Source organism: Nomascus leucogenys, chromosome 2 (genome assembly GCF_006542625.1).
Source record: "Nomascus leucogenys isolate Asia chromosome 2, Asia_NLE_v1, whole genome shotgun sequence".
Classification (NCBI taxonomy): Eukaryota; Metazoa; Chordata; class Mammalia; order Primates; family Hylobatidae; genus Nomascus; species Nomascus leucogenys.
Genome location: NC_044382.1, coordinates 47583698 through 47603208, shown reverse-complemented (window position 1 = coordinate 47603208; position 19511 = coordinate 47583698). Strand labels below are relative to the sequence as shown.

Here is a 19511-nt window from a genome sequence, read left to right as displayed (position 1 = left end):
GTACTGCCCTGCAGTTGGAATGCCTGAATCATTCAAGGTAGATGATGGACTTCGTTCTGAGTAAAGGCCAGCTGTGACAGGAACTGGCGCAGCAGCGACACTTCCTCAGTTTCACTATTTAATCATGCTTATTTCAAGATCGTTTTAGATCTGTTACTCACCTGTTACTTGTTTATGATCAGTTTTACATTATCTAATCAAGGGAGTAAGTATTTTCTTCGTAAAAGCTCTTTATCACATAGTTGACAATCTAAGGCATTATCTTTTTAAGGAACTTTTTGCTGATTACTGAAGTATGTTCACCAAAGAAATTTTGAAAAATGAAAAAGCATAAAGAGAAATGATAATCAATGCTTATGCTTTATGTAAATTACCTCATTTAATCCTCACAACCATCTTGTGAGGTAAGCACTGTCCCCATTTTATAAATGAAGAAAATAAGGTTTCACAGGGTTAAGCATGTCATCTAAGTGCAATCAGCTACTAAATGGTAGAGCTGGAGTTTGAATCCTGGCATTCTTACACTACATCTGTCTTCTGTATTGCCTCCCCATAGTAACATTATTTTTACCCAGATCTTTTTTCAATCCCACATACTTTTAAATGTTTATGTATTTGGGCTCATATCATATTCAGTTTTATATCCTGTCTACTCAGTGGATCATCTTAATTTCTTTCTTTTTTTTTTTTTTTTTTTTTGAGACAGAGTTTCACTCTTGTTGCCCAGGCTGGAGTGCAGTGGTATGATCTCAGCTCACTGCAACCTCTGCCTCCTGGGTTCAAACGATTCTCCTGCCTCAGCCTCCTGAGTTGCTGGGATTACAGGCATGAGCCACCACACTTGGCTAATTTTCTGTATTTTTAGTAGAGATGGGGTTTCTCCATGTTGGGCAGCCTGGTCTCGAACTCCTGACCTCAGGTGATCTCGCCTCGACCTCCCAAAGTGGTGGGATTACAGGCATGAGCCACCGTGCCCGGCTGGATCATCTTAATTTCATGGTGTCATTAGAAATTCTTTAGACACCAGTTTTAATAGTTACAGAATATTCCTCTGTATGGATATACTGTAAGTTGAGACATAATGTGCAATAATGGTTTAGAGATTGGATTCTGGAATGAGAGTGTGTGGGTTCAAATCCTGGCTTCGACAGTTACTATGCAGGTTATATAATGCTCTGTGCTTCAGTGCAGTAATCTGTAAAATAGAAGATGATAATATTTACATTGTCGAGTTGTCATGAGGATTAAATTATAAGTGATATGAAGATTAAATGAATTAATATTTGTAGTGCTGCTTAAACTGTCCACCTGTGGGGCTTGTTCAAGTACAGATTCTGATTCAGTAGGTTTAGGTGGAGCCTGAGAATGTACATTTCAATTAAGCTCCTAAGAGATGTGCTGTACTTCAAATAGCAAGGAAGTAAAGTACTTAGATTGATGTCTGGCACCTAACAAGGGCTCAATAAATATTACCTATCTCAGTCATCTGAAATCATGCAACTCTTAGAATTGGTGTTGCATTGACTAAACCATTGCCCATGTATTGTCACATTGCTGATTTCCCTAGGCTAGGTCCTGGAAATGGGATTACTGGGATTAAAATTACCCCACGTTTTCTCTGAGTTATTCATTACTACTTTATGTTTTTTTTAACCATGAGTTGTCACTTGAATATAACTCAAGAATTACTAATTTATAGAATTTTAGCAATTGAGGAAACCTTAGAGAGATCATCTGGTGGTGAAACTAAATCTACCCTACATCCCTCCCACCTTGCCATTTGGAAATATGTGTGGGGACAGGGTTTTTTGGTTGTCATAACTGCTGGGAAGAGTTACAGAATTTAGGTGGCAAGGGCCAGAGAGACTTATTGAAATGTGTGTGTGCCAGGTGCAGTGGCTCAAGTCTGTAATCCTAGCACTTTGGGAGGCCAAGGCAGGAGGATTGCTTGGGCTCAGGAGTTCTAGATCAGCCTGGGCAACATGGTGAAGCCCTGTCGCTACCAAAAATATTAATACAAAAAATTAGACAGGCATGGTGGTGCACACCTGTGGTTCCAGTGCATGCGCTTCTTGGGAGGCTGAGGGAGGAGAATCGCTTGAGCCAGGGAGGTGGAGGTTGCAGCGAGCCAAGATTGCACCACTGCATTCCAGCCTGCGTGACAGAGAGATCCTGTCTCAGAAAAAAATAGAAAAAGAAAAATGTGTGTGGGACAACCCTGTACAGCCAAGGATTTTCCTGCCCCAAAAGTCAGAAACTTCCCCATTAGGAATCACTGAGGCCATTTCCCTCAGTGAAAACAGACTCAGAGGGTTCAGGTTGAATGCACATTCCTGCAGCTGGCTGGTGATAGATTGGTCTTGTCTCTCAATCTGCTGCTCCTTACAATTAAAATATTTGGCTTGTCTTTTCTATTGAACTGTTTTGAGTGATAAAAATGACTCACTAGTGAAGCTTAGTGTAATCACTGCCTCCTGTCTGAAAAGTTGTTAAGATCATTTGTGATAAAATGGATTGCCCTTTAGCTGATGGTCATATATTTTTATTCTTAGTCATCAAAATAACCAAGTGTTTTTCTTTTTTTAATTTTTATTTTTTCATTAACCAGATGAGAAGAGAAACTAAGGTTTCTAAATAGTCAGTAGCTATTTTTTAAAATTAGTTTAGAACCAATAGGGTGTGTATAACAGAAAATAGCACCCTTGGGATTTGGGATGCTGAGTTCTGATCCCCATTTGCTGAGTCACTAAAATTTTGTTTGCCATATTTTGAAATTATAAAGGTGGAATGAAAAATCCTGTTTTAGGATACGTACTGAACTGATTACCACTGAATAGGAGAAAGGGAGTTTTTTTCTACATATTTTTGTACTATTTAAAAATTTTAAAAGAATGCATTATATGTTACTAAATTGGAATATAGGTAAATAATTTTCTTTATTTTGAAACATTTTTTATCCATTTTAAAACTTCTGAAATCAGCATATATATTAGAGTTGATGGTAGGTTGTAGTTTAATTGGCAGAATTTTTTAAAATTTATTTTTCTTTTTTTAAAAAAATAGAGATTGGATCATGCTGTGTTGTCCAGGCTAGAGTACTGTGGCTATTCACAGGCCCTGTCATAACACACTACAACCTTGACCTCCTGGGCTCAAGTGATTCTCCTGTCTCAGTCTCCTGAGTAGCTGGGACTACAGGGGCACGCTACTGCATCTGGCTAGATTTTTCTTTTTTGTTTGTTTCTGAGATGGAGTCTCACTCTGTTGCCCAAGCTGGAGTGTAGTGGCACAATCTCAGCTCACTGCAGCCTCCGCCTCCTGGGTTCAAGCGATTCTCCTGCCTCAGCCTCCTGAGTAGCTGGGACTACAGGCACGCAACACCAGGCGCAGCTAATTTTTGTATTTTTCGTAGAGACGGGGTTTCACCATGTTGGCCAGGATGGTCTTGATCTCTTTGTCAAGGGCGTCTGTGTGAAAAGACCACCAAACAGGCTTTGTGTGAGCAATAAAGCTTTTTAATCACCTGGGTGCAGGTGGGCGGAGTCCTAAAAAGGAGTCAGCAAAGGGAGATGGGGTGGGGCAGTTTTATAGGATTTGGGTGGGTAGTGGAAAATTACAGTCAACCTGCTCTTGTGGGCAGGGTTGGGGGTTACAAGATGCTCGGTGGGGGAGCTTCTGAGACTCATTGTCCAGGAGAAGGAATTTCACAAGGTAATGTCATCAGTTAAGACAGGAGCCGGCCATTTTCACTTCTCTTTTTTTTTTTTTTTTTTTGAGACGGTCTTGCTCTGTCCCCAGGCTGGAGTGCAGTGGCGCATCTCGCTCACTGCAGCTCCGCCTCCCGGGTTCACCCATTCTCCTGCCTCAGCCCCGAGTAGCTGGACTACAGGCGCCCGCCACACGCCGGCTATTTTTTGTATTTTTAGTAGAGACGGGGTTCACCGTGTTAGCAGGATGGTCTCGATCTCCTGCCTCGTGATCCCCCCTCGGCTCCCAGTGCTGGGATTACAGGCTTGAGCCACTGCGCCCGGCCCATTTTCACTTCTCTTGTGGTTCTTCAGTTGCCTCAGGCCATCTGGATGTGTACAGGCAGGCTTGGGCTCAGAGGCTTGACATTCCTGTCTTTTTACATTAATAAGAAACACAAAACAAAATAGTGGTGGAGTGTAGAGGTGGCGAAAATGCTTGGGGGTGGTGTGGAGAGATAATGGGCAATGTTTCTCAGGGCTGCTTCGAGCGGGATTAGGGGCAGTGTGGACACCTTAAAGAAAGACTTTGACCTCATGATTCACCCACCGCTGTCTCCCAAAGTGCTCGTATTACAGGTGTGAGCCACTGTGCCCTGCCGATTTTTCTTTCTTAATGGTTATTCTGACACCAGCTGGCTCGCTGTAATACAGTTCTGACACTGACTGCCAGAGTTAGTGCAGACTTCACAAGTTAAAGGGCAAGGCCCCAACAAGACTGCCCTTCAGACTCCAGCTGCACTTCTGACCAACTGTCTACAAGGAAGAACTTGGCAGAACTCAGGAAGGTGCTATACTTACAATTACAGTTTTAGCTTGATGCAAATCAGCACCAGCCAACTGACGAGACACATAGGGTGAGGTCTAGAAGAGTCCCAAATACAGAACTTTGTACCCTCTCCCAGTGGAATCAAGGCCTGTCACCCTCCTACCACATCGAACAGTTCATCAGCTAGGAAACTCCACTGATCTTCAGTACGATGTTTTTATTGGGGATTCATTATGAAGGCATGATTGGTTGAATCTTTGACCTCATGATTCAACTCAGTCTCCAGCCCCCTGTGCTTCCCCACCCAGGTCAGGGTGGCTCAGAGCCCCAACCCTCTAATCGCATGGTGGTTGGTCTTTTCTGGTGACCAGCCCCTGTCCTGAGTCTTCTCATCTCTTAGCATAAACTGGGGGGTGATCCAAGGGGCTCATGAATAACAAAGACACTCCTATATTATTCAGGAAATGCTAAGGATTAGAGTCTCCTCCCAGGAACCTGGGGCAAAGACCAGCTGTATTCTTTATTCTTCAGCGGTGGTGCATAAAAAATGGTGTATCTTTTAAATCATGATATATTGGACTTAATGAAATAATGGTAATTTTAAAACATAGCTTTTTTAGGTTTCTTGGTGTGAATAAGTTAACACATAAAGTGGTTTGAGCTCTCTTCTGCTTAATTTATTTTAACTATATATAAAATAATCTGGTTTTCCTAAAAAGAACCTAGGTTTTATGAAACAGGTTCCTACCTTGATGTCATTATGTACTAATTGTGTGACTCTGAATCTCATTTTTCTTATTTGCAAAATAGACATAGTTTTGTAATAATTAAACACTTTCAGCATAGTGTCAGGTATGAAATAAACATTCGTTGAAGTATTCCTATTGTTTCTATTTGTATTATTATCTATATTATTGATTTTAACATTTGCGGATTTTACCTTTATAGGCAGTCAAGGATTGAGTTTTAATCTGAATTTGATGTAGAACATGGTACTATACTTTGTTAGGGTCTTTGATTCCATGTGTTTGATTTTAATAGTGTGTGGTTTGGCCCCCCACTATTAACTAAAACTCTTGTGAAATGATACTTGGAATGAAATTTACTCTTCTTACATATATCTTAAATAGGGACTGCTTAGAATAACTAATACAGAATGATACTACTCTTGGCTAAGAGGTATAATCTGCTGTTAACAGCATTACTTGTCTGTTGGCTGGTTTAGAGAGAAATTACCATATGCACATATATTTAAATTTACATGGACTATAGTAGCTCTTACAAGCATTTGAAGCAAACCAAAACTGTTACTCCAAAACTGTTGTCTCCTTAAAGCAGTAGTAGAAATAGTTCAAATGCTGAATAGAACTTTTTGTTGCCAGTATTACTTTCTCTCACACCTGTTTTGCAGTATATAATTTCCCTTTGATTGGTGAGAGATTTAACAAATAGCTAATTACCAGACTCTTAAACTTTTGGAACTTTGAAACACAAAATTGAACTGTAAGCACATTATAGCATTTCCCTCCCCAATACTGTCTACTCTTTTCAGCAGATGAGTTTAATGAGTAAATGGAATTAGTCTTTCATTTTACTTGTTTTTGTACTTCTTGAAATATTACTTGTTTACTTAGAAGAAAGAAAATACTTTCTTAGGGTAGATATGTATAAGGAGGTCCGGGTGCGGTGGCTCATGCCTGTAATCCCAGCACTTTGGGAGGCCACGGCGGGCAGATCACAAGGTCAGGGGATTGAGACCAGCCTGGCCAATATGATGAAACCCCGTCCCTACTAAAAACACAAAAATTAGCTGGGCATGGTGGCATGGGCCTGTAGTCCCAGCTACTCGGGAGGCTGAGGCAGAAGAATTGCTTGAACCCGGGAGGCAGGGGTTGCAGTGAGCCCAGGTCACACCACTGCACTCCAGCCTGGGCAACAGAGCGAGACTTCGGCTCAAAAAAAAGAAAAAGAAAAAAAAGACATGTATAAGGAGGGTTTCCAAAATCTACACAGCCTTTTTAGGCCAAGAAATTTGGTCATGTAAAATATGTCAGAATTAGGATGCTTCCATTTCTTTCAGTTTTCTAGAGAGAAATAGAAAAATTGAGCACTCGAGATTTAGCCTGAAAGTATAATTATTTGTTGGTCCTGAATATGTGATCATTATATGGAATTATAGTGTTTAAATACACTGAACTGTAGGGGTCAGGTAGAATTTGTATTATATTAGGAAGGTGTTGTAGATACCTCATAGACCCTTGATTTCTGAAGTGCCCTGAAGATCATCTGGCCCAGTTTGATTCTTACAGGTGTTTCTTCTAAAATATCTGTGACAGATGGCTCTCCAGGTCTCTCTGAGCAGTTCTGAGAGGCAGTTTCATGGTTGAGCATCTCTAATCGTTAAAATTCTTCCTCATATTTAGCTTAAATCTACCTATGCACCTTCTCATTTTTCCGAGTCCCATTCTTTGGAGCAGTACAGAGTAAGTCCAATCCATCTCAACATTTGAAGATCTGTCTCTTTATATCCTTACTCTACTTGTCTTCAAGTTACTCCTCCATCAGTTTATTCATATTATATGGTTAGTTGACCTCTCTCTAGGATGCAGTTTATTAAAAGTCCCCGTTAAAACGTGTCTTTCTCTCAGAAGAATCCCACCATTGTGCTGGGAAAAGCCTAATGTTGTCATAGACAATGAGTTTTGTAAATTTTGGTTTTGTTTGGCTAGGGATTAATTGTAATTGATGTCTACATAATCGGAAAAGTTTATTTCCCATTTCTCTTTAATTCAATCTTTATTGGTCATTACAGGCTTTTTGTTCCTTGATCATTCCCCATGTAGTAGATCATTCCCCATGTAGTAGTTCATTCTGAGTTTATTTGATAGTTTCTGGAAGTTAAAATACTGAACTGAGCAGTCAGGAGAGGCCAGGTGGTTGTTTTATTTTTGTCTTTTTTGTACATCAGTATGATTTCTGTTCCTAAATTATTTTGTTACAGTTGTTTATGTTCAGCTTTGTAGTTGTTTATGTTCAGCTTGTTGCCAACAGCATCTTCTAGTTCTTAAACTACAAAATGCAGACATTGTTCATATGTTTTTGTCATGATGGGAAATGCATCATATTTCTTGTAGTTACTAATGATATAATTATTAAGTTTTCTTTTTTTTTTTTTTTTTTGAGACAGAGTCTCGCTCTGTCACCCAGGCTGGAGTGCAGTGACACCATCTCGGCTTACTGCAAGCTCTGTCTCCCAGGTTCATGCCATTCTCCTGCCTCAGCCTGCTGAGTAGCTGGGACTGAAGGCGCCTGCCACCACGCCCGGCTAATTTTTTTTTTTTTTTCACTTATTTTAACTTTCCTATTTCTTTCTTTTTTATTATTATTATACTTTAAGTTTTAGGGTACATGTGCACAACATGCAGGTTTGTTACATATGTATACATGTGCCATGTTGGTGTGCTGCACCCATTAACTCGTCATTTAGCATTAGGTATATCTCCTAATGCTATCCCTCCCCCCTCCCCCACCATTTTTTTGTATTTTTAGTAGAGATGGGGTTTCACCATGTTAGCCAGGATGGTCTCGATCTCCTGACCTCATGATCCGCCCGCCTCGGCCTCCTGAAGTGCTGGGATTACAGGCGTGAGCCACCACGCCCGGCTGTTCTCCAGTTTTCCGAACAGGTTCTTTAAATGTTCTTTCAGACCTTTTGAACACATACAGAGTTTCCTATACTTGCTTTTGGTTGTTGTTTGAGATGAGAGAAATATTCTATTTTTATTCTAACTAAAATTGATTCCAATCTTAAAATTTTTTAGAATAATAATTGTCAATATCTTACTGAACACTTACTACATGTGAGATATTTTGCTAAGCACTTTTCATACTATATAGTATCTTGTTGAAAGTAAATAAATAAATTTAAACATCTTATGATTTAGGTATTGTTATTATTCCCATGATACTGATGAGGATTTAAAACAGTGAGAGTAAATAACTTACACTGGGGCATGCAGTTGGTAAGTGGCAGGACTAAGACTTGAACCCAGGCAGTTGACTGTTGGAGCCTAATAGTTTAGATACTGTATTTATAACTGTTTGGTTTCTGGTAAAAGCATTATAAAAGAGCTGTCTTGCTATTATGACTGTTACAGCCCCTTCTATCAAAATACACATTGATCACTTTTGTTTTTTTTTTTTAATATTTTTCAGTATTTTAAGTCTGTGATTTAAAATACAGTGTCACCAGAGGCCACAGGTGATTGCAGGACATTCTGGTTTTACCTTAGCTTTCAATTAGGACCACATAGTAGAATGATTTTTAGGGAGTTATTTTAAGGTGAATTAATAAATGGAAATTCTCAATTTTAATTTCTAATTTGGTAAATATCAATAGATATAACACATGTAAACAAAAGCTCTTTGTGATCCCCAAAGTATAAAGGGGTCCTGACACCAAAAACTTAAAAAAAAACTTGTTTAGATTAGTTGTATCATAGAATATTAAAGAAATTCTTGACCTAGGAATAAAAATCAAGAGCAGATTTTGTATGTTGAGTTACTACTCAGCCATGAAAAAGGAATGGAGTCATATCTTATGCAGCAACATGGGTGGACCTGGAAGTCATTATCTTCAGGGAAGTAACTCAGAAACAGAAAGTCAAATACTACCTGTTCTCTCTTACAAGTGGTAGCTAAATAATAGAGTGTGGGGTAATAGACATTGGAAAAGCAGAAGGGTGTGAGGGTGGGGTCGGGGTGAAGGATGAGAAATTACTTAGTGACTACAATATACATGATTCAGGTGAGGATTACACTAAAAGCCCAGACTTCACTACTAAGCAGTATATTCATGTAACAATAGCACTTGTACCCCTGAAATTTATACAAATAAAAATAAAAATATTAAAAAATTAAATGAACCATTTTTATTACTTACCAAATATATATATATATTTTTGAATTGTGTAATCAGGAGACTGGAACCTACTGAACGACCTCTTCAGATTGTTTATGATTACTTATCCAGGCTGGGATTTGATGATCCTGTGCGCATACAAGAGGAGGCTACAAATCCTGACCTCAGCTGTATGATTCGATTTTATGGTGGTAAGAATTTATCAGTGGCTTTGTATGTTAACTACTTTTAAGTTGATCATTTGTGCTTCTATCTGCCGTCAGCTTTTTAAAAGTATTTTATCAAAAGCTAGTTTTAAGCCAGTTAACTAATGTAGTTAACACCAACCAAACAACAACAAAAACCAAGAGGTCAGGGGTAAGGGAACACTTTAAAAAATCTTCTCTTTTTATTTTTGCTCATTTTGCACTTGTATTTTGCTAACTTACTAGCATTATTTTAAACCTTTGCCAGAATCTTGACTGGATCATGCTTTAGTAAATTATTTTTTCAAGCTCCTGGTAAAGTGTGTGAACTTCTGGATAGCTCAAAAATGTTGAGAGTAAGTAGTCATTATCATATATGACTTGACGTTGATGAATATACCTGTCAAATTTGTATATTGGTGAATTTAGTGGGGTTTAAATCTGGGATTTTTGATTCTTCTGAGAAAAATATTTTAAGACGAATTTGAGGAACACAACCCATCTATCACTGTAATACTTAGTTAAAAAAACAAAAACTTGGAACAGTAACATGCTTCTTATCTGATTGTGGTTGAACCCTAGTTCTTCATTATGGTAGTCCCCCCTTATCCACGGGGATTGTGTTCCAAGATCCTTAGTGGACAACTAAAATCACAGATAGTACTGAACTCTATATATGCTATGTGTTTTCCTGTATACACATACCTATGGTAAAGTTTAATTGATAAATTAGGCAAAGTAAGAGATTAACAATATTTAATTATAAAATAGTATAATTATAGCAATATGCTATAATAAAAGTTAGTGAATGTTCTCTCTCTCAAAATATCTTGTACTTTACTTACCTATTTTCAGACCATGATTGACTACAGATAACTGAAACCTTGGAAAGCAAGACCATAGGTGGCGGGGGGGCTACTGTGTATATTTTTTTCTAGAATGAAAGTTGAACCTTTCTTTTACAGGCAGTTATACTGCACAGTGGTTGGCTCTGATGCCCCTACTTTTCCTACCACCACTTGATAAATTACAGCATATGCAGGATCTTAATGTACTATACCCTTAAGAGGATATTTCCAGTAGAGTCTTAAAGAGTACCAGTTTGTAGTACTTAAATTTTGAGGGATCTTTCCAAAAGTGAGTTTTGTTGACATAGAAAAGCTAGTATGGTTTGAATGAGGAAATTAAGTTTGGGATGAAACTTAAAGTTAGTAATCTTTGAAAAAAGGTAATAATGCACCTGGTACCAAAAACAAAAGGTAGGTAGGTAGGTAGGTAGGTAGATAGATAGATAGATAGATAGATGAATTAGTTATCTGTTGGCTCTGTAACAAATTGCCTCAAAACTTAGGACTTAAAATGGTAATAAATACTTAATAATTATATAGTTTTTGTGGGCCAGAAATTTAGGAGCAGTTTAGCTGGAGGGATGGTCCTGGCTTGGGTTTCATGAGATTTTAGTCATCTGAAGGCCTGAGTAGGGCTGGAAGATTCACTTTCAACATGGTTCACTCACATGGCCTCCCTGCCACTGTCTTCTGAAGTCAAGTTGCCTCTCCCTGATGTCCAGCTGCTTCTCTTCTCCGCTGGCTGAGTCTGGGGTCTTTATAGGCACAGGTTGGGAGGTGCTGTAGGTAGTTTTGGAAAAGGCAACATTCGATTGGTAAAAAGACATTATTCAGAAGAACCATTCAGGAGAGAGCAGACAAACAGGGATGGAAATTCTCACTTTGGGCCACAGGTTTCAGGCTTTTTGGCTTGAAGGTGGGGTTTTCCTGGGGACCCGCCCCTGTCTGCCTAGAATTTCTCTGCCTCCTGCCTCTATCAAAACTATCATAGAAAATATGCTTCCCTTTCACCTTTTTCCTCCAACCACCCAGTTCCTGAAACCAGACACAACTATTGTTACAGAAGGAAAGAGTTGAAGTATTCTCTTTGAAGTAAATAGCTTAGTAATCAGCTTTAAATATTTTATGTGTAGAATTTTTGGTGCATCAGCTTAGTTGGAATATAGGGTAAATAAAGTCAAGGTCATAAGGGCCCGAGTGCGAACCAGTTAATATTGTGTTCTCTGGTTATAAAAGTACACTGGGTAGTGTCCCAGTCAGCCATTATGCAAATGCCAGTTATCAGTCTTGCTGGAGGGGGAGTGCTGGGGGAAAAGTGAGTGGAAGGGCTCTCTCAGTTCAAATTCATGATATAAAAGCTGTGGAAATAACATTTCACTAAAGTCAAGTTGAGTAGGTAGCATGATTAATCATGGGATTAAGAGAGCATGTAAATCCTCTGCAGCCAGTTAAGCCAACTGAGTTCCTTTCCTCATGGGGGCCCAGTGTGCAATGGCTGCTAACAGCAGCTTCCTTGGTAGTGTACTCAGCCTGTTTCTTGTATGGGTTGCTCTAAGGGACCTTGGAGACAGGCCTTTCAGATGGATGTTCATGTGTCTGACTTTGTGCTATCACCAGTCTAGGCTCCAAACAGGTATGCGAGGTACCTTTGGAAAGCCCCAGGGCACTGTGGCCAGGGTTCACATTGGCCAAGTTACCATGTCCATCTGCACCAAGCTGCAGAACAAGGAGCACGTGATTGAGGCCCTACGCAGGGCCAAGTTGAAGTTCCCTGGCTGCCAGAAGATCCCACATCTCTAAGAAGTGGGACTTTACCAAGTTCAATGCAGGTGAATTTCAATGCAGATGAATTTGAAGCCATGGTGGCTGAGAAGCAGCTCATCCCAGATGGCTGCGGGGTCAATTACATCCCCAAAGTGGCCCTCTGGACAAGTGGCGGGCCCTGCTCTCGTGAGGGCTTCCACTGTGCTGCCCCCTCTTAATGCTCACCAATAAATCCTACTTTCTGGGCCGGGCGCGGTGGCTCACACCTGTAATCCCAGCACTTTGGGAGGCTGAGGCAGGTGGATCCTGAGGTCAGGAGATTGAGACCATCCTAGCTAACACAGTGAAACCCTGTCTCTACTAAAAATACAAAAAATTAGCCGGGCATGGTGGCAGGCGCCTGTAGTCCCAGCTACTCCGGAGGCTGAGGTGGGAGAATGGCATGAACCCGGGAGGCGGAGATTGCAGTGAGCTAAGATGGTGCCACTGCCCTCCAGCCTGGGTGACAGAGTAAGACTCTGTCTCAAAAAAAAAAAAAAAAGAAATCCTACTTCCTGTTCACCTTAAAAAAAAAAAAGAGAAAGAGCAAACCCCTTATTTGCGTTGGAGAAAGTGGCATATAGAGGGTATGATTTGTGAGGGAAGTTGTAGCTCTGGGACCGTATAGCTCAGGTAGCACAACTCCCTGCCAGAACGTTTCTCTGGGTACTACATTCTCTGCACATATTGTTTAAAACAGCTTTGTCAAAAGAGCATAAATACAAACATCAGAAGCCAGACGCAAAAGAATTACATCGTATGTTTCCATTCATTTAAAATTCAAAAAACAGGCTAAACACAGCCATATTATTTTGAAACATGTGGCAATACTATTGTTTATCAAAATTTGTTCTTTCATAATAACAAAATTGTAGTGGGGCATATAACTGCCTAGCTACAGCTTATTTCGCAGCCTTTCTTGCGATTAGGTGTGTACGTGTGGCAAAATTTTCTTCCATGGTATGGAGTGGACTTGATGTGCGCGCCACTTCTACCTGGTTCCTAAAACCCCAGTGTGTGCTTCTCAGGGCTCTGGTGCCCTTTTCCTCTCTGGTGGGCTAGGATGGCAATAATCAGAACAATAATTGAAGTCAAGTGTAGAAAATTGCAGACCCTGAGTTTCTTTTTTATTTATTTATTTATTTATTTATTTATTTATTTATTTATTGAGACAGAGTCTTGCTCTGTCGCCCAGGCTTGAGTGCAGTGGTGCCATCTCGGCTCACTGCAACCTCCGCCTCTCAGACTCAAGCAGTTCTCCTGCCTCAGCCTCCTGAGTGACTGGCATTACAGGAACCCACCACCACAGCTGGCTAATTTTTGTATTTTTAGTAGAGACGGGGTTTCACCATGTTGGCCAGGTCTCAAATTCCTGACCTCAAGTCATCTGCCTGCCTTGGCCTCCCAAAGTGCTGGGATTACAGGTGTGAGCCACTGTGCCTGGCCAGAACCTGAGTTTTTGAATGACAGTGTTAACCCATGGCAAAACAGAATGCTCATTTGAATGAATTAAATTCCTGTTGCTTGAGCCATTATATTGTTTGCTACAGCCATAGTTAATACAGGATATATACAAAAGTGGCAAAAATATAAAGAGAGCAAGGAAATTATTATAAAAGTCAAGGGAGTGACTGAGGAGTGCAGGGAAAAGAGGACATGATTCTTACAAGAAGAATTTTTTTTTTTTTTTTGAGATGGAGTCTCACTGTGGCCCAGGCTGGAGTGCAGTGTCATCCAGGCTGGGTGCAATCTCAGCTCACTGCAGCCTCTGCCTCCTGGGTTCAAGCAGTTCTCATGCCTCAGCCTTCCAAGTAGCTGGGACTACAGGCACCCACCACCATGCCTGGCTAATTTTTGTACTTTTAGTAGACATGGGGTTTCACCATGTTGGTCAGGCTGGTCTCGAACTCTTGACCTCAGGTGATCTGCCCACCTCGGCCTCCTAAAGTGCTAGGATTGCAGGCGTGAGCCACTGCGCCCGGCCACATTTAAAATTTTGACTCAGCATTCCCAAATTGCACAAATAGGTGTTAATAGTGTATACTTGATTTGGTAGAATTTGAGAGTACTTATTTCCCTACACCTTTGACAACATCAGGTATCATCTTTGGCCCAATTGCAAAAATACTATCTCATGTTAATTTGCATATTTAAAGCTTCTTTGTTAAAATATAGGAGTAACGTAGAAAAGCATTCCACCACCCTAATACAATTATTTTTATGATTGTGTATTTTCTTAGTCTTACTTTATATGCATATTTTATATTTTTATTTATTGTTCATATATTTTTGCTTTTAAAACATTTGGTTTTTAACTACATAAATGTAATATGACTGGTGTCATTATCTGTGGTGTTTTAATTTGTTATAATTACCTCCTAAGTCCATTAACTGCTCTATAGATAACCACCGTCAATTTGGTGTATATCTTTTCAGAATTTTCCAAGTTGATTATTTTTATATAGTATATATTCATAGAACCATATGGATTTTGTTTACATAAATGTTATTATTTGGTATTGGTCTTCATGCATGCTTTTTTCACCCAGGAGTTTGTCTTGGAGATCTTACCGTGTCACCATCTGCAGAACCATCTTCTGTGTGCATTTCTTTTTTTTTCGAGACGGAGTCTAACTCTTGTTTCCCAGGCTGGAGTGCAGTGGCATGACCTCGGCTCACTGCAACCTCCACCCCCAGGTTCAAGTGATTCTGCTGCCTCAGCCACCCAAGTAGCTGGGATTACAAGTGGCTTGCCACCACACCCAGCTAATTTTTGTATTTTTAGTAGAGGCGGGGTTTCACCATGTTGGCCAGGCTGGTCTTGAACTCCTGACCTCAGGTGATCCGACGGCCTTGGCCTCCCAAAGTGCTGGGATTACAGGCATGAGCCAATGTGCCCGGCCCTGTATACATTTCTTTAAGGGGCATAGTATTGGACATCATGTATACATTATAGTCTGTGTAACCATCTCCTTAGTGATGGACATTTACTTTGTTTCCAGTTTTGGATGGTTAAAACAGCGATTTTAGTAAAATTACCTCTTTATGCACCTGTATTCCTTCAGAGTGATCTCTAAGCATGAAATTATTAGGTTATAGGTTACTCACATTTAAAATATTAATAGTTACTGTTGCAGAACACTTTTATATCCTGTCAGTATAACAGAGTACCCCTTTGCCTATAACCTTTCAATATTATTAGGCTTTAAAATTTTTACTAATCTGATAGATAAAATGATGGTCTCGGCTGGGCACGGTGGCTCACGCCTGTAATCCCAGCACTTTGGGAGGCCAAGGCGGGTGGATCACGCGGTCAGGAGATCGAGACCATCCTGCCTAACACGGTGAAACTTTGTGTCTACTAAAAAATACAAAATATTAGCTGGGCATGGTGACGGGCACCTGTAGTCCCAGCTACTCGGGAGGCTGAGGCAGGAGAATGGCATGAACCCAGGAGGCGGAGCTTGCAGTGAGCCAAGATCGAGCCACTGCACTGCAGCCTGGGCGACAGAGCAAGACTCCGTCTCAGAAATAAAAAAAAATTTAAAAAATGATGGTCTCCTTCGTTAAATTTTTTTTCCCCTGCTTACTAGTGTGATTGAGAATTATTTCATATTTTTATTGGATCTTTCGGTTTCTTTGAACTACTCATTGATATTTTTGTACATGTTTCTGTTTCTCTTTTTTCATGTGGATTTAAAGGACTTCTGTGTGTATTCTGAATATGTATCTTTTGGATAGTATATTTGTGACTCAATTTTTTTCCAGCCTGTAACTTTTTATTTTATTTATTACTTTTTATTGTGCATAAGTTTAAAATTTTTATGTAGTCACTGTTTAGTCCATTTATTTATTTTATTTATTTATTTTTTGAGACGGAGTCTTGCTCTGTTGTCCAGGTTGGAGTACAATGGCATGATCTCGGCTCACTGCAGCCTCCAACTCCTGGGTTCAAGCAATTCTCCTGCCTCAACCTCCTGAGTAGCTGGGATTACAGGCCTCTGCCACCATGCCCGGCTAATTTTTGTATCTTAGAGATGGAGTTTTACCATGTTTGTCACGCTGGTCTCAAACTCTTGACCTCAGGTGATCTGGCCAGTCAATTTTAAAAATTATTTTATTTTATTTTATTATTTTTGAGACAGTATTCCTCTGTCACCCAGGCTGGAGTCCAGTGGTGTGATCTCGGCTCACTGCAGCTTCTACCTCCCTGGTGCAATCGGTTCTCCTGCCTCAGCCTCCCAGGTAGCTGAGATTACAGGTGCCTGCTACCACGCGCAGCTAATGGTTGTGTTTTCAGTAGAGATGGGGGTTTTGCCATGTTGGCCAGACTGGTCTTGAACTCCTGGCCTCAAGTGATCCAACTGCCCGGGCCTCCCAAAGTGCTGAGATTACAGGCGTAAGCCACTGCACCTGGCCAGATTTTTACTAATATACATATGTGATATATTTTGCTAGCTGATAGGAGAGTTTTCTGTCCCTGTTCTCTGGAAAATCAGAGATGTCAAGAAATTGGGGAAGTCTTTGTGAAGAAGTTATATTTGAGTTGGTTCTTTAAAAATTGACAGTGTTTCACTAAGCAGAAATGAAAAAGAAGGCAGCCGTGGGAGATTAAAAATTTCATTGCATGTTCGTGATTCACAGTTAATTTGAGTCCAGATTGTTTTGGGCCATGGGTGCTCCATCAGGAGTTTAGCCATCATTTGGCAGATGGTAGCAGGAAGTGATGGGATCCAAGTGAGCCCAAGGAAGATCAGTCTGGTGCCAGTGTGGATAATGATTCAGATGTGAATTGATAAGGATCTGAACTAGGGGATAGGAAGGAATTGTTCATATGAGAGACTTTTTGAAGGAGTAATCAGTAAGACTTGATGGTTGATTGAAAAGGGAAGTTGAGAAAGCGAACCCAAGAGTTGAAGCTGCTTCTAAGGTTTTGAGCATGGGTGACTTCAGGAGATGAGCTTGAGTTGTGAGAAGGAGCTGCTGTTGTACAGGGATGGTGATGACTTGGTTTAGGCATGTTGATTTTTTTTTTTTCTTTGGTGAGACAGAGTCTCGCTCTGTCCTCCAGGCTGAAGTGCAGTGGTGCGATCTCAGCTCACTGCAGCCTCCGCCTCTTGGGTTCAAGCGATTCTCCTGCCTCAGCATCCTGAGTAGCTGGGATTACAGGCATATGCCACCATGCCTGGCTAATTTTTGTATTTTTAGTAGAGATGGGGTTTCCATGTTGGTTAGGCTGGTCTTGAACTTCTGACCTCGTGATCTGCCCGTCTTAGCCTCCCAAAGTGCTGGGATTACAGGCATAAGCCACTGCTCCCGGCCAGGCATGTTGAATTTTAAGTGATGGTAAACATGTAGTTGGAGATATCTGGATAGTTAGAAATGTGGAACTAGAACTTAGGAATATAGATCTGGGAGAACCAAACTCTCTGAGAAAGGTGGAATTTAGAATACAGTCAGTCGTCCATATCCACAATGGATCAAAAATATTTAAAAAAAAGAAAAAATATGGCATAACAACTATTTACCTAACGTTTACATTGTTTTAGATATTATAAGTAATCTAGAGATTATTCAAATTATACAGGAAGATGTGCGTAGGTTATATGCAAATACAATTTCATTTTATGTAAGAGACTGTAGCATCTGTGGATTCTGGTATCCTTGGGGAGGTCCTGGAATCAATCACTTGCCAATACCAAGGAATGACTGTGTAGATGAAAGGATTGACCTAGAATAGAAAGAGAAATGCTTATCCCATATAGTGTATTAATATACAAAGTTTTATTGAATAATACAATTTTAAGGCTTTGAAGTAATCTAGCTCATTTCCTCATGTTATATATGGGAAACACATGGTTAAATAGGCAAAGTGATACCTAAGCTTGTATAAACAATTAAGTGGCCGGGCCTGGTGACTCACGCTTGTAATCCCAGCACTTTGGTAGGCTGAGGCAGGCGGATCACAAGGTCAGGAGATCGAGACCATCCTGGCTAACACAGTGAAATCCTGTCTCTACTAAAAATATAAAAAATTAGCTGGGTATGGTGGCGGGCGCTTGTAGTCCCAGCTACTCGGGAGGCTGAGGCAGGAGAATGGCATGAACCTGGGAGGCGGAGCTTGCAGTGAGCCAAGATCGCACCACTGCACTCCAACCTGGGTGACAGAGCAAGACTCTGTCTCAAAAAAAAAAAAAAAAAAAATTATGTAATAATACCAGGAGTACAACCCAGTCTTTCCAACTTCTGGGTTACTGTTTGGACCACCTCATACTGCTAACTCCTGCTCATTTCTGTGGATAGTTAGTTGTGTTTTTTTTTTTTTTTTTTTTTTAAGACACAGGGTCTTGCTATGATACCCAGGTTGGCCTTGAACTCCTGGGCTCAAACAGTCTTCCTGCCTCAGCCTCCTGAGTACCTGGGACTACAGGTGCACACTTCTTTTAATAGTGCTCTTACCAAGAACTTCACGTCTTTTCTGTTATAATGTGCTGTTTTGTTCACTGTATCTCAGTCATGAAGGCCTCTGATGGGAAGTAGAATTTCCACCACCACAATCAGAATAGTTGATTGAAGTACCACCCATAAGCTTTTCCATATTAGTGGCAGAGAGATGGAGGATTATGTACAAAATTAGAGTACTCCTATAGTTACTAATTTCTTCCTTCTAGGGTAGATTAGTAACAATAGTGGTTGTCATGTATTCCATGTTCTTTTTGTACCTAAAACTATGCTTAGTATTTTATATTCATTATCTTCTTTTTTTTTTTTTTTTTTTTTTTTGAGACGGAGACGGAGTCTTGCTCTGTCGCCCAGGCTGGAGTGCAGTAGCGTGATCTCGGCTCATTGCAAGCTCTGCCTCCCGGGTTCACGCCATTCTCCTGCCTCAGCTTCCTGAGTAGCTGGGACTACAGATGCCCGCCACCATGCCCGGCTAATTTTTTTTTGTATTTTTAGTAGAGACGAGGTTTCACTGTGCTAGCCAGGATGGTCTCGATCTCCCGACCTCGTGATACGCCCGCCTCGGCCTCCCAAAGTGCTGGGATTGCAGGCGGGAGCCACTGCACCTGGCCATCTTAATTTTTATAAGAATCCACAGAAGATAGGTTGTGTTAAGATTCAAACTGTATAAATGAGTAAAGTAAAGCTTAATGAGAATAAATAGTTCAAGGAAACAAAGTGACAGAACCAGCATTCAGATTCAAGTATATCTGACTTCAGAGTTCATGATCTTAGCCA

The 19511-nt window shown here is 40.4% G+C and overlaps 1 protein-coding gene and 1 non-coding gene across 3 annotated transcripts in view; both read left to right on the top strand.

Annotated features, from left to right (window-relative positions):
- The window catches only part of PHLPP2 (PH domain and leucine rich repeat protein phosphatase 2), a 75614-nt gene that overhangs the window by 9847 nt on the left and 46256 nt on the right, over window positions 1–19511 (top strand). For both annotated transcript variants that reach the window (XM_030829660.1, XM_030829656.1), the window contains exon 3: window positions 9494–9627. In XM_030829660.1, the coding sequence (XP_030685520.1) occupies window positions 9494–9627 (134 nt within the window). The remainder of the gene's footprint in view (window positions 1–9493; window positions 9628–19511) is intronic.
- On the top strand, window positions 11908–12042 carry LOC115831879. The gene has a single exon (XR_004027369.1). It is a non-coding gene; the product is annotated as a small nucleolar RNA SNORA70 (small nucleolar RNA).